Source organism: Mustelus asterias, chromosome 5 (assembly GCF_964213995.1).
Source record: "Mustelus asterias chromosome 5, sMusAst1.hap1.1, whole genome shotgun sequence".
NCBI classification, from domain to species: Eukaryota; Metazoa; Chordata; class Chondrichthyes; order Carcharhiniformes; family Triakidae; genus Mustelus; species Mustelus asterias.
The window spans coordinates 58,813,329-58,829,218 of NC_135805.1; the positions used below are offsets into that span (position 1 = coordinate 58,813,329).

Genomic DNA, 15,890 nt, shown 5'->3' on the forward strand with positions numbered 1-15,890 from the left:
GTTTCTTGTGTCTTGGATCTTTGATTTGATTTGACTTGATTTGATTTATTATTGTCACATGTATTAACATACAGTGAAAAGAATTGTTTCTTGTGCGCTGTACAGACAAAACATACTGTTCATAGAGAAGAAAATGAGTGAGTTCAGAATGTAGTGTTACAGTCATAGCTACGGTGTAGAGAAAGATCAACTTTGTGCAAGGTAAGTCCATTCAAAAGTCTGACAGCAGCAGGGAAGAAGCTGTTCTTGAGTCGGTTGGTACGTGACCTCAGACTTTTGTATCTTTTTCCCGAAGGAAGAAGGTGGAAGAGAGAATGTCTGGGGTGCGTGGGGTCCTTAATTATGCTGGCTGCTTTGCCGAGGCAGCGGGAAGTGTAGACAGAGTCAATGGATGGGAGGCTGGTTTGCATGATGGATTAGGCTACATTCACGACCTTTTGTAGTTCCGTGCGGTCTCGGGCAGAGCAGGTGCCATACCAAGCTGTGATACAACCAAAAAGAATGCTTTCTATAGTGCATCTGTAAAAGTTGGTGAGAGTCGTAGCTGACATGCCAAATCTCCTTAGTCTTCTGAGAAAGTAGAGGCGTTGGTGGGCTTTCTTAACTATAGTGTCAGCATGGGGGGACCAGGACAGGTTGAAGCTCTCGACCCTTTCTCCTTCGTCCTCGTTTATGTAGACAGGGCAAGTTCTCCTTTACGCTCCATAAAGGCTGCGGCTCAGTCAAATTTGGTTTGTTCTGCTTGGAGAAGAGTCCTTGGCTGTAGTTGTGGAGAAGTGAACCACCCTTGTGCTCTGGTTAAAAGAGTCACGTATCCTTTGTCTTTATCCAATTTTAAAACGATGCAGCCTTTGAATTTCTGGCAGGCTTCTCTCAAAGGTCGATTGAATTTTGATGAGTGCTTGGTGTGATGATGTGCAAAATGGTTTTGATGGTCCTCAGGAGGTGTTGATCTCTTTCCCATCGAGATGGTTTTGCAAGACACAGCCTGGGCCCAAACCTTTGTTGGATTTCACAGACAACTTGGAGTCTATAATGTGTAAAAAAGCAAATTACTGCGGATGTTGAAATCTGAAACCAAAAGAGAAAATACTGGAAAATCTCAGCAGGTCTGACAGCATCTGCAAGGAGAGAAAAGAGCTGATATTTCAGGTCCAGGTGACCCTTTGTCAAAGCTTTGACAAGTGCCAATTTTTGCATAACTAGCAGGCTAGTTTTGCCATGACTCATTGTTCTCTGTCTGCTCAAGCAACTCCTAGACGGATTTGATAAGGCTGTGTATCTCTTTATCTGTCAATATCTTGATATCTTGTCTGCAGCCATTTTAAGTCCATGTGTTTTGAAGCATAGAATTTTAAGTTTGTCTGTATTTCAGCCAGTTTTGTACATATTCCACATATTGTATTAATGTCCATTAAAAGGTGGATTTAAGTCATCTTACAATGTGGAAAGGAACATTCATTGGAATTTTACCATCCCACCCGTCACAGAATTGGAGCGGGCGAGGGGCGGACAACGGAAAGGTCCATTGACCTCGGGTGGGAATTTCCGGTCTTGCTTGAGCGAGCCATAAAATTCTGCCCATTGTGTTTTTGGATGAGGCCATGAAGCATCAGCCTATATTCATTCGTGGGACATGGGCGTCGCTAGGTGGCCAACATTTATGATCCATTCCTCGTTGCCTGAGGGCAGTTGAGAGTCAACCACATTGCTGTGGCTCTGGAGTCACATGTAGGCCAGACTAAGTAAGGATAGCAGATTTCCTTCCCGAAAGAACATTAGTGAACCAGATGAGTTTTTCCAACAATCGACAATGATTTCATGGTCATCAGTAGATTTTTAATTCCAGATATTTTTTTATTGAATTCAAATTCCACCATCTGCTGTGGTGGGATTCGAACCCAGGCCCAAAGAACATTGGCTGAAGTCTGGTGATGATGCCACCAGGCCACCTATTTGATTAACCTAGATGAGAAATGGAGGGGTGGAGGTGGATTACAAGATAAAAGTTTATATCATTTATTTTGTCTAACTGTACAATTGCAAGCAAATTCACAGTTTATATTTATAAATACAGGTGTTGAATACCACGTTTCAAATTGTCAGACTTTGTTCGAATCACGAAACAATTTTGTTTAAAGGAAAATATAAAAAGGAAAGCCAGTTAACACTTTTTTTCACGACCCTGTAGAAGGGAGTCAAAGATTTACAAACATGAGCCAAGATGAAGCGCAACTTTCATCTAACTGCCTTCCAAATTTGCAGAAACGAACATTCTTTATCATCTCTGTGAACAGTCTTGTGATGTTTTCTACTTTAAAGGTACTCCATAACTACAAATTATACAGAGAGGGAAATGATGCTGAATGCGAATTGAGCTTGGTCGATATTTTAATCAAGTCTTCTGAGCATGGTCACCTGAAACCACCCGCTCAATTTACAAGCCAATTCCTCCTGCCCTGCTTGTCAGTAGGCGGCGGTAGCTCTTGCTGAGACCGGTATTTGCAGCTGGGTGTTTTATCTTTTGCATGGAGGGGAAAGTCTTTGGTCTGACAAGAGCCCGCGGGGACTGCCTGGGAAAGTCGGGGGGTGGGAGCTGTTGAGAAGCCTGGCCCGGGACACGAGCAGCTCTTCGGAACGTTGCCCGGGGAAGGATGTAACAATGGGGGGGCGTCTGACACGGGCGATACGGAACTTCAACCTGGAGAACAGGGCGCACGTGGAGATCGGCAAGCAGAAGCCGACCAGCGCCCCGCGGCACCCGGGCAACCAGGCGCTGATGAAGCAGCAGAAGCTCAGCGGTGAGGGCTGCAGTCAACGCCAGCTGGGCCGAAACTCCCAGTCAAACCCAGCCGTCCCCTTTCCTCTCTCTTGTGCTCTCTCTCTCTCCCTTCTGTGCTGCTTTTCCGCAGTTTCCAAAACTTGAGAGATTTTTGTTTTGCAGACCAAGTTAGTTTGTATGAGGCTGGGAGGGAGGTCAAGGTGATCTGGAGGTTGTGTGACTACCATCAGCCTAACGTGGCTTTAATTCTTTTTCCAATGTAACTGGGAAGACCAATTTTATGTAGTATGGTTCCCTGTGATTTATTTTTATTGAAGTTAAAATCCCCGTAATGTTTGATGTGCAGCACCCTTTCCTCTGGCCTTAGAATAAACCTAAATAGGTATCTGGTTTAATCCGTACAGGAGATTCTACTCCCCATTAATTGTAAATTGTGAACAGTACAGATTGCGAAACTTCATAGTGAGGGCTGACCTTACCGACTGCTGTGATCACTCCTGGAGATAATTACCGTACTTAAAATGAAATTAAAATTACACCATGGTAACAGTGCAATAATGCGTGTTTCAAGGTCACTATATCTTGGATGGTGATGTTACTGGAGTTGGAGTTTTTTTGCAGTTTGCCTGTTGCCCATCCTGATCCTATTGCCTGTGTACTTTCAGGTTGCTTGTTCAATATAAATTCTAATAAATCACAATTTGTCACAACATGAAAATGAAAGCTGTAATTTTCACTTCCTAACACAGCCTTCACTTGTATTAATTCCTCTCCCAGCCATTGTCTGGCTGAACCAGACCAAGTGTAATTGCCTGGTGGAGGCAATGGGCCAAACTAAAGATGCATGCCAGGAAATGGGTGGCAAGGTGCCTCCAAGGTTAGCACTGCTGATTCTCCACATCATGGATTCTCGGCGTCAGGGACCTGGGTTCATTTCCAGCCTTGGGTGACTGTGTGGAGTTTGCACATTCTCCACGTGTTTGCGTGGGTTTCCTCCGGGTGCTCCGGTGCAGGTTAGATGGATTAGGGGCGGCACGGTAGCACAGTGGTTAGCACTGCTGCTTCACAGCTCCAGGGACCTGGGTTCGAATCCTGGCTCGGGTCGCTGTCTGTGTGGAGTTTGCACATTCTCCCTATGTCTGCGTGGGTTTCCTCCGGGTGCTCCGGTTTCCTCCCACACGCCGAAGATGTGCAGGTTAGGTGGATTGGCCATGCTCATTTGCCCCTTAGTGTCAGGGAGATTAGCAGGGTAAATGTGTAGGGTTACGGGGATAGGGCCTGGCTTGATTGGCCAAATGGCCTCTTTCTGGACTGTAAGGATTCTATGAAACCGTGTTAGTCCCAACCCAGAAATCATGCGGGAAATTTCAAGTTCCAATGGGTAATTCCCCTGCTCCCCCATGTGCTCTGAATGTCTCTGACTCTGAGTTAGATTTGGACAGTTCCTTCGTACATGCCTAACTAAGGAAACGTTAGAGCAGTTAAAACCTAGTTGAAATCCTGGGTCACTACAAAATTGGCCCTCCCAATCGTGCACCCATAGTTTCCCCAACTCTTCTCTCAACACAAGTACTTCCCGACCTGACTACCCACCTCATCCCTTCACTTGCCTTCAGACTGGATATTTAAATTTACCATAAAGCAGCTGGTGCTGAAAAAGAGGGATGTTGGGGACTTGTCTTTCCCTGACTCTACTAAGATCCGATGGAATTCTAGGAGAGATGCTGTGCTCCATTTTTCTGGGAGAGCTGTGTTCAGAGGACCCCAGTAGAAATTTGGAGCAGCATCAGGTCATGGAAATTTCTTGACACAGCAGCAATCTGACGATTATTACCACTCCTCAGAAGAATCGGGCCGATGTTTGGCCCTGTTGATCTGTTTGTAAACCATATATTTTAAAAACTGAGGGACTTTGACAAGCTTAGATATTTGGTAGAGTATGGCCCAAGGACAACCTGATTAATTTTTGCCAAAGTCGCAGATCTGGATCCAGATTCTGGCATTTTTTTAAGAGGAATTTGGTAACATTGGGAGATTGGGTAATTGACTTTTGTGGGTTGTATTATTTAGTATGTTGTTTTGGAATGTTGTGGATTGTCTCAGCTGCAATGGTGGAATTTGTCACAGCTGTCAAAATGTGAGCAGAGTTTTCAGAGCAGGTTGTTGTTGGTGGATTGGCCTGAAGCTTTCTCAGTGAGATGGAATCTTGTAATAAATCTATTTCTTTTTTCAGTTTTTATAGTTACAGAGCATCAGCCAAGCAGCAAAAAGCTTCGAGGAAGAGCTGCATAATTGTAATAATGCGGGGTTGAAAAAGTTGTCAGGAGTATACACTCCATGGAGTGCCCTTGTGATTTTGTTTAGTGGTACTGTTCAATGTAGTGCTGTGTTTTAAAACCCATGTTGCAATGAGTTAATTGATTTATACTTTGTCTATGTAGTACATAAATTATATTCCTGTCAGAGAAGGTCATGTTCTTTTAAGACAAGTCTAGAGTTTCTTCAGTTTTTTTCCCTGATATTTCAGTTCTCTGATTTTAGGGATCAGTCTCTTGATTCTTTAATCTGTTCCCAGCACGTAGATAGTGCCCTGTGTCTTTCTGCTGAATTCTGGGTGCAGTAATTAAGAGTGCGGTGTCTAGAAATCTGAAGAATTGATTTCTCGGATTTTGTGTTTAATTTTTTTAGTTGTGTGTGTATGTGTATATAATATTATATAATAGTTCAACTTGGTTTGTTGACTGTCGCTTCACTCTGATTGGACACATAGATCAGCTGTTGTTGTACCAGTTGGCACGTTCTCAGCTCTTGTTCATACACCAGCCTTTAATATATAGAAATACATCAACCTTACGACACAGAGGGCCAATTGGCCCAAAGTGTAGATGTCGATGTTTACTTTACTTACAAACACGCAATTCTGATAACGTTTACCTGCCTCGTTGCTAGGTCTCTGTGGCCTCTTTTTCTTTAATCTATTTATTTAATCCAATCTTGGATATTGACAGCTTTTGCTAACTGCTATTTCTGAAAGTGAATTCTGCAGCCCCTCAACTGTGTGAAGAGTTTCTTTTGATTTATCCTAAATCCCCTGCAATTTAGCTTTCATCTGTGACTCTCAACCTGAATCCTTCAACTACCAGAGATAATCTACTTGTGTCGATCCTACCCCATCCTTTTGTGATTGTAAAAATCTCTAGCATATTAGCAGCATCAATTTGCATTTATATAGTGACTTTAACATGGTTTAATTGCACTCCTGTGCAGCACCTTGGGACATTGTGCAAGGTTGAACCACCTAAAGGGGAGTAAATGATCAACTCTGGTTTGGAGCAGCAGCCAAAATGTATGCTGTAATAGACAGAGGGAAATTCAAGTTCTATAGGTGCACAGGAGCTCTCTTGGGAGTTGCTAGACCAAGAGCCATCATATTGCCTCAACATCTACATTGTGCTAACACAAAGCTGCAAGCTTTCAAACCTTCCTTTTTATTTATATATGCCCATTCCGGGCCTCATCCTTTTCAATCTCAGTATCTTTAATAAAGTCTTATTAATCTGAGGTGCTGCCTTTAATGTCATGTGAGCCTGTATCCCCATATCCCTTTAATCTTCACTAACACCTGGCTAATTATGTCAGTTCCTGCTGTTATTTCTTCTTTCATAGAATCCTTACAGTGCAGAAGGAGGTCATTCAGCCCATCAAGCCCGCACCCACAGCAATTCCACCCAGGCCCTATCCCTGTAACCCCATGTATTTACCCCACTAACCTCCCTGACACAAAGGGGCAATTTAGCATGGCCAATCCACCTAACCTGCACACCTTTGGAGGGTGGGAAGAAAGCGGAGCACCCAGAGGAAACCCATGCAGACACTGGGAGAATGTGCAAACACCGTACAGATAGTCAATCGTCCGAGGCCGGAATTGAATCTGGATCCCTGGTGCTGTGCTTGCCACTGTGCCGCCGTTTCAGAATATGTCATGTCATGACTACTGAAATTGAATTTTATCTAATTTATTTGTCAGTTCTCCGATTTCAGCACCAGACTCTTTTTCTCAGCTTCCTTTGCTCTTCTAAACAATGAACTTCCTATTTTGGTATTATCCACAACTGTTCCTCTGGGCCTATGTGCAAATTACTGGTAAACATTCGGTATTGTGGAAATCTGCATGAGGTGATGGTCATGAAGCAAATCAAATTTATTAGGGTTGGGGTAGCTTCATCTGGTGCTCCGGTGCTGATGGCTGAAGCCACCAATCCACGAGAGGCAGATTCTGCCACAAGTGAAGCATATGAAGTGGTTATCAGGTGTCGTTGTGGGTTGTTTTTGGTGTTGATGCCTGTGCCACACTGTTGCAGCCACTGATCGTCATGGTGGCACTTGTTAGATCCCAAGTGACCAAGCCATTTCGCTCAGGTTGGTAAGTGTCCCGGTTGGCTAATGTCTTACAGGTGTGGAAATGTATGTTTAGGGCCTTCAAGCATCCTCAAAGTGGACATCTTTGGGGTCCTACTGGTCAGCTGGTTCTGGCTACCTCGCCATACAGCACATCCTTGGGTATGTGACTGTCTTCCATACTGCAAATGTGCCCGAGCCAGCGAAGTTGTTTCTGCTTGATGAGTGCCAATATACTTTGGAGATTTGCAACTGGGATTACACTTCAAGGTATCCATTAATGCCTTTTGATGGATTACAAAATAGGCAGTGAGAAGAAGTGGCTTCAGAATCAAGTCCTTTGCAACACCAGTACTCAGTGCTAGCCAGATTGAGAGACTGTCTTACAAAGAAAATACAGCACAGGAACAGGCCCTTCGACTCTCCAAGCTTGTGCTGATCATGATGTCCTAACTAAAATAAAACCTTCTGCCCTTACTCAGTCCATATTTCCCTATTCTCTCCCTATTCACGTAACCCATTCAGATGCCTCTTAAATGTTGCTAATGAGCCTGCTTCCACCACCTCCTCTGGCAGCGCATTCCAAGCACTATCTCTATTTGATCAGTTCTAACCAATTTTTAATTGCAACCCCTAATTCCGTACTTCTTAATCTAACCCTTTCGTGTGGTACTTTGTCCTATGCTTTAATATAGTCCATGCACACTACATCCACTACATTTCCCACAAATACCACATCTGTAACTCAGGAGTTCTAGGATGATTGTCAAGCACGATCATCTCTTTAGAAATCAGTGCTAGCTACTTTTACCTATTTATTGAGGTACATTTTCTATTTTTTTATTTATTTGTGGGACATGGGTGTTGCTGGCTGGCCAGCATTTATTCCCTTCCCTAGTTGCCCTTGAACTGAGTATCTCACCCAGCCCATTTCAGAGAACAGTTGAGAGTCAACCACATTGTTGCGGCTCTGGAGTCACGTGTAGGTCAGACCAGGTAAGGACGGCAGATTTCCTTCCCTAAAGGACATTAGTGAGTTTTTCTGACAGTTGACAATGGTTTCATGGTCATCAGTAGATTCTTAATTCCAGATATATTTTATTGAATTCAAATTCCACCAGCTGCCGTAGTGGGATTCGAACCCTGGTCCCCAGAACATTAGCTGAGTTTCTGGATTAATAGTCTAGCGATAATAACACTAGGCCATCATCTCCCCTAATAATCTCATCCTTAATTAGATACTCTGCAAAAAAACAAAATTCTGTATCCAGCCTACAAATACTCAGGTGCCATTGATCTGTCCCAGTTACTTCAGGAATGAGCTTGAAACTTCCTTTACATATATGAATGAGGAGTAGGCCACTTGGCTGCTCGAGTCTGCTCTGTCTTTTAATAAGATCATAGCTGATCTGATTGCAACCTCCAATCCGCATTCCCACCTTTCACCCCCTTGTATATCAAGAATCTATCGAGCTCGACCTGAAAAAATATTCAAAGACTCTGCTTCCACTGACATTTGAGAAAGAGAGCTCCAAAGACACTCAACCCTCTGAGCGAGAAAAATTATCCTCATCTCTGTCTTCGATGGGTGACCCCTTATTTTTAAACAGCGACCCCCAAGTTTTACATCCTCCCACGTCCACCCTGTCAAGACCCCTGAGAGTCTTGTGTTTCAATTAAGTCACCTTTTACTCTCCTAAACTCCAGAAGTGATGAGCCTACCCATTCCAGACATTGGTCTAGTAAGTCTTCTTTGAACTGCTTCCCGTGGAGTTGCTGCAGATAGGCCAAGAAGGGGAAAATGTATCTGACCGTCTATTTCAGTGACGAGTTTGAAAATTTCTTTGCTTGTATGTGGGTTAATATTGACACATTTACCCTATTGCTGAATTAAATTAAAAAGCCAGTTGTCGAGAAATTAGCAGGGAGCTGTTGGACCAAATTTGAGATATATTATAGTCACTTCTTGTATTGTGCCTGATTGATTAATTTACTAATTCAGAAACATGATCCACGGTAAGACAGTTTTTTTCTTGGTTTCTTTTTGTGCTGAGTTGGTGTCAGGCTGCATCTTTCATTCAGAATCATGCAATTAAATTATAATGTTCTTTTACAGACCTTCCCGAAGCCCGTGACGTTCATAACAAGAATGAAGAACTTCTGTCTTTACTCAGAGATGTATATGTTGATTCGAAGGATATTCCTGCAAAGGTAAGTATTTGTTATAGATGCACTCTTGCTGAAAATATAATGCTGAACCGCTGCAGATAAAACTTTCATTTGTCTTGTGTTTTGCTGAATGATTTTCCTCCTGGCCCTTTGTTTCTAGCATCAGTGAATAAAATGAGCATTACCGTTCAAATGTGCCTACATTGCTTAAAGACCTTTCAGTATGATTAAATTCAGCTTTTGTGCTCATTATTGTGGAATTTCTGTCATTTTCCTCTTCCTGTTCTCTCCATTGAAACTACCTGATATTTGGATTCTTAGTGGTGTCAAGGGACACCTTTTTTCTAGATCTCTCCTGCAGTTCTTTAATCCCCAATCTGTTTTGACAATTTAAAACAAAATTTGAAGTACTAATTTTTTTTCTTTCAAAGGCTTGCCAATCCAGTAGGAATTCTTTGTTCCCTTTTTTTTTCTGGATGTCAGTAGCAGATGCAGGCATTGTTTGACTGACCTACTTTAGTTGCCTCTCTTATTGACTTTGCATCTTATTAGCAATGGGTTAGAGGTCTTCTGCAGACGAAAGGGCTTTTCGGAGTAGGGAAATGAATGGGTGTTTTTCAAATCAACAAAATATCCAAGAGAACCTCACAGTAACGCCACCTTTAATTTATTCCATGTAGCGCTAAGTACAGTGGACCAGATTTGGAAGCACATTAGACTCCCAGTCTACTCAATTCAATTCTGGAGCAATTAAATTAGGAAGTGCCAAGCTTTCGCTGCTGTGTCTTCCAGAAGGGAGAACAGTGCTTGGCTCTCTGTGACAATTTCTAGGTCACAAAGATGTTTGGGGGCAGACATAGCAGCTCGCTTCATTAGCATCGCACCCACCATCTTAAACATCGACCACTGACGTACATTGGCAGCAGTGTGTACCATCTATCAGATGCACTGTAGGAACTCACAAAGGCTCCTTAGACAGCACTTTCCAAACCCAAACCCATGACCACTACCATCTGGAAGGACAAAGGCTGAGACACATGGGAGCACCACCACCTGGACATTCCCCTACTCACCATCCTGACTTGGAAATATATCGCCATTCCTTCATTGTCACTGGGTCAAAGTCCTTGAACTCCCTTCCTTACAGCATTGGTGCTTCTGCAACACATGGATGGCAGCTGTTCAAGAAGGCAGCTCACTACCACCTTCTCGATGGCAGTTTGGGCAATAAAAGATGGCCTAACCTGCAATGAATAAAAAATGTGTACACTTCACCCTGCCACAGCATAAATGGGCGTAATTAATGCATCCAGAAAAAGTAATTAAATCTTGTTAACAGATTATACTGCTGCAGTTGTCCTTTCCTCTCGTAATTGTGTAGCAGCTAGCTGCTTTAATATCAATAGGTTGGAAGTTTATATAAGAAAATCTGTCTTTATTTGCAAAGCTGCATGGCTGAAATAAAGTGCAGGAATCAATATGCTAGTTCTTCATCACAGTACTTGACAATGTGTGTAAATCAACTGAGAAAAATGGACCCCAAGATGGAAAAGCTTGACGATCATTGCAAATGCAATGACCCCTCATAAAAATTACACATGCCAGGCAGGGGAAGGTCACATGGCAATGTGTACTGAAAGTCTTAATGCAACAGCCCTGTGGGAAGTGAATGGACTAATTTACCAAATTAAACAATTGAAATGAACTTAACTATTTGTAAATGTGGCTTTGTGCAATGTGCCTAATATCTCCCCAATAATGGTTGGGTCTATATACTCCTCCTCTTCCACCTCCATGCCCATGTATGCGGATGAGTTATGGATGTTTAGAGAGGTCTTCTCTGTTTCCACTCAGTTACAAATTGACTTGATTGCCGATCTGCTGCAATAACTTTTAATTTTGTAACACATCGTTCCTGAAAACAGTTTTCCTTCTTAATGATTACTGTTGTCTCAGATATTTTACTGTTATTATTTCACTTTTCCAGAGACTTAAAACTGTTGAAACATCCAAGCAGCTGCAGGAGCACAGACTTCTGAAGTCGACCATGAGTTATGACCTGTTCAACATTACAAAGGTTCCCAAAGGCAAGCTGAGCATACCGGAGGCTCTTGTAATCCTCAACAACCACAAGCTCCAGCCCCAAGTATGGACAGTTGACAAAATAGCTGAAGATTACAGTTTAGACCTTAAAGACGTTAAAGGACTGTTGGAGTTTTTCAAACCATTTGAAATAAAAGTTCTACCTCCAAAACATGATAATAAGGAACGTCTAATTGCAAGTTAGCAAATATGAACACTTTCAGACTATTCAGATTTAAATTCTTGCCAGTAAATGAGTTTGATATCTTTACAATATTTAAGATTTTCAATGTTATGGGAACAGTATGGATGTTGTGACTAGAAGCATTAGACTTCTACTGAGACCTATGGGTGAACTAGTGCAGGACCACAAAGCTGTACTCTGGATATAATAGCTTATCAGCACTGCAGTGTAGTCTTTCATTTGTTAACTGTTCATACTGTACCGAGTGCCCAGTTACAATCTGTTTTTCACATTAAAACTCACAAACACATAACCTTGGAAATGTGCAACCACTCTAGCCGGCTTGTGGTTAACTGTATATTCCAGTTTCTAGTACATGTTAGAAACTGAGTTCCATATCATGCTTTATACTGACTACTCACTGCCTGGTTTCAGTAAAGGTCTCTTGCTATGTAATATTGTGTTCGTTTAATCCTTGGTCAACAAACTGGTTACCTCAATGTAATGTATCTTGAGGGAGTTTTCTCTTTTTGGTCCTGTTAATATAAAATAACAAGTAAAGTGCAAATATATATTTTTTTGTTTCCTCCAAGCTTGTGAATGTACTTTAACCTTGGATGCACTGATACAGTTAAAATGTTTTGTCTGCAAAATATTTGAGATAAAGTTTCACTGAGGCTATGGTTTCATTCTCCTCTCTCTTCATCAGTGCGTCTCTCAGGTTGTTCCAATTTCTTGTAGCGCTGAAGCTTCAGAATGTTTGTTTCCTCGGATTAATAAATGCAGGTAAATTACTTGCCTCTTGAGGGAAATGGCCATGGTGTTCAAGACCCACTTCAGAGGCTTGAGTACGTAATCCAGTCTGGCACTTTGGTATAATACTGAGCGAGTGCTGCACTGTTGGAGATGTTGTTTTATAGGTGAGATGATAAGCTCCATTCCCGTTTACCCTCTTGGATTGACATTAAAAAATCCAACGGTACTATCCAGAGAAGTTCGAATTTCTCCAGTCTCCTGGCTAACATTTGTCCCTTAGCCAACACCGCTGTGGTTCTTTAACTCATTGCTGTATATTTGGCCAAATGCACAAATTGCCTGCCTTCTTTCCCTACGTTGCAATCTTTCTAAAAAGTCAGTTATTTGCTGAGAAGTACCTTTAGGTCGTGAAAGTTGCCATATAAATATAACTTTTCCCCTTCTGTCACATTTAGCTCCACTGTTGGTTATGTGGGTTTGGCGGGGGCAGGGGATGGAAATGAATCAAGTTGCACTTATTTTTTGGACTAATATGTCTAATTTGTTCAAACTGTGCTATTAAATATTTCTGTGATTTCAAATTTTCAAATTCTACGTTGCAGTCACTGACCAAATTGTCATACAAAATATCCAGTAGAGGGAGCAGTTTGACAAAGATGAAAACTTGAACATGAAGTTGCATGAATGATGTAATTATAGTCATCTGACAAACACAATTTCACTTTTTTAAACTAGGTTGTATGTTCCAGAGACTACATTTTGGCTGTGAATCTAAAACTTTTCACCTGAGTTTTACAAGTTTGCAAATATGGTGGAAAGTATATAACTAATGTGGGAAGTCAGTTGTAAATTTATAGAGCAGCTTACTGTTCTGTAGCCCCGTTTCCTTGCCAGTTTAACATCCTTGGTCTTCAACTTGTGAAATGAAAATGATGTGTGTTACATATTGTAACTTCCAGCTGTCTCCCTTCAAATACCAAATTCTTAGCTAAGCAACTTGAAAATGTTCCATCTTCTCACAGACTGATCTTCTCTGCTCAAATTCTCTGCTTATATTGATGATGGACATTGCCAGGTCCCTTCATCTGCCTTAGTCCCCATCGCAGCAACTGCTTAAACACAATTCAAGTTTTACAGCAAAAAAAGTCATTCATTAGTTTCTCTTTGGGGGAAAAAACTTAGGATGCTGTGTTGAATTGTAGGAATGTGACCATATAGATAGGTGAGCAGAAAACCAAGGGTAACAGTCAAAATGATATTTCTTGGGCTGGGATAATGTGAATGATGTTACGTTGATATTGACACACAAATAGTTTTGCTATTTTTACTGTTTCTAAAACTGGTTTCTTGGAATATTGAGTTGCAAGGGGTATTCATTAATACACAGTAAGGAAGGGAATGAAGCTTCACTTTGAAGGGTAGTATGATTCTGAATAGATTATAAAAAATTGCAGAGTGGCTACAAGATTAAAATGGAATTGCACTCGAGGGTGATGGAATTGGGATGATGACACATAATTTGTTGAAGGTCAATTAATGTTGAGTGATAGCCCCACTGTGCAAGATGCCAACTTGCCCATAGTTTTCCCCAAAGAACAAAGAATGCCAAAGCTGCCTAGAAACTCTGAAATAAAAATAGAAACTGCTCGAGAAACGCAGCAGGTCGAGCAGTATCTATGGTGAGAGAAACAGTTAACTTTTCACATCCGATGATGACTTCTTTGGAAGAATTATTTTTGCAAACTGTGAATATTCATTTTTCATCCATTGGTTGTGTAAGATCCAGAGTGCAAGAAAAAAATCAACTTTTTTTGATGAAGTCAATAAGCTCATCACCACTCCATTGCACCCCCCACTCCCACCACCATCTCTGCCAACCATATTGGAAAGGAATGCAGACTTGGTCTTGCCCGTAGCGAACACTTTCATCTAGTACCATTCCTGAGGATCAACCTGGGCTTCATCCGCCACTTCCGATTTAGGAGCAAGCTGGGTTCCTGCTCCCACCACCAGCTCTGTTGCAAGAGATCTACTTGGACGCTCTTCCTATCCACCCATACAGAAAGGAACACTGAGGAGATGGGTGAAGAATTACTGCCCCAAATGTTCTTGAACCTGAATTTAAACTCCAATGCTCCTCCTGTTCTCAGCTTCTTTGGCCCTGCTGCTGGTTTGAGGCACTTTAACATATAACACACAGTTTTTTTAATGTGGAACAGATTGATGTGGATTGCAAATGAGGTACAAGAGCTATGACTGGCTGATTGTCCTGGTGAAGTACAAAACCAGTTAATGGATGGCTACAGCAGTAGTAGGGCAGCATTTTCAATAAGGCGATGAGAATTTATGCAAGTGAGTATAGTCGCTTTGCCTGGTGTTATACCAGGGGTCAGGAAAAAAGCACTGATTGTGGTCTTGGACCTAAACTCCAGACCTTAAAAGAAGTTGTCGTTCCAGGAACAAAGCTTTATATATAACCTTTTGACAGGAATAATGCAAATTATTAATCAAACTGAAATATTTCTACCAGTTTCTTCCTAAAGTTCCATTTGTAAATCAGTTAAAATTTTAACCTCTATCATGATTATTTGAGTTAATTCAAAGGGCATGGATTGCTTAAGCATTCTGTTCTAAAGGATGATTTATAATGTGTGAATATCGCTAGTCAATTTGTTATGCACCAAATCTTGCTGCTGGCTTTATTTCTTAAATTGAGGTTTTTTGTGAATATATTTTTATAATGTGAATCCGTGTTAGATATTGTATTCCTTTCATGTGTAGCCAGCAGGCTGATGATAGCTGGATTCCAGCTATATCATATAAAATATTCCGTGATATAGAGTGTTAACCTTGTGCCTGTTTTATTAATACTGCTCAAAAGTTTCTCGTGATTAACTTGACTTAAGATCACTGAAAGTTTAAAAAGCTATATTGAACCAATTACTAGTTTCATTCACTAGCAAGATTCTTCGATACTTTAACATGTAAAAACATGTGCCACTAATGCTGACATGTTCAAAGCTAGTTCAGGTTGAAGACCACAAACAGGTGTACGCAGCAGAAAGTAGCTATTCTTATTTAGATTTGGGGTCTTGCCCAGACTAGGGGCAGGTTCAGCTTCAGGCAATTTTTTAAAAACCAGCATTAAAACAATTTCTATGCTTGAGATGGGTTACGTTTAAAATTTCCTGGCTTTTTGCTCTGCTTTACCTGATTTCACCCAGATTTTTGCTGACAGAACTAACAAACTCCCACCTCATGATGAATGATTATTGTTTTCCCAACTGACCATTCAACATTTGGTTATTTTCATCAACTCGGCAAGCTGGATTTTCTTAATTTGTGCCAACATGTTCAATTATGACTTATCACTGTTTGATGAATAATAAACTTTGCAACAATTTGGCTTTGTCTTTTAATGTAACATGGATTTTGAACATCGCAAGTGGTATGCCTGAGATCTGACTCCTGACATCCAATGGAGAGGAGGTTTGTGCATTCATGCATTTTTAAAAAAAA

At 41.4% G+C, this 15,890-nt stretch overlaps 1 protein-coding gene across 1 annotated transcript; it reads left to right on the forward strand.

The window, feature by feature from the left end:
• Nucleotides 1-2,552: 2,552 nt before the first annotated feature.
• On the forward strand, nucleotides 2,553-12,960 carry ndufaf4 (NADH:ubiquinone oxidoreductase complex assembly factor 4). The gene is made up of 3 exons (XM_078212644.1): nucleotides 2,553-2,801; nucleotides 9,297-9,391; nucleotides 11,337-12,960. The coding sequence occupies exons 1-3, from the start codon at nucleotides 2,663-2,665 to the stop codon at nucleotides 11,634-11,636; spliced, it is 534 nt and encodes a 177-aa protein (XP_078068770.1). The 5' UTR covers nucleotides 2,553-2,662; the 3' UTR covers nucleotides 11,637-12,960.
• Nucleotides 12,961-15,890: the final 2,930 nt, after the last annotated feature.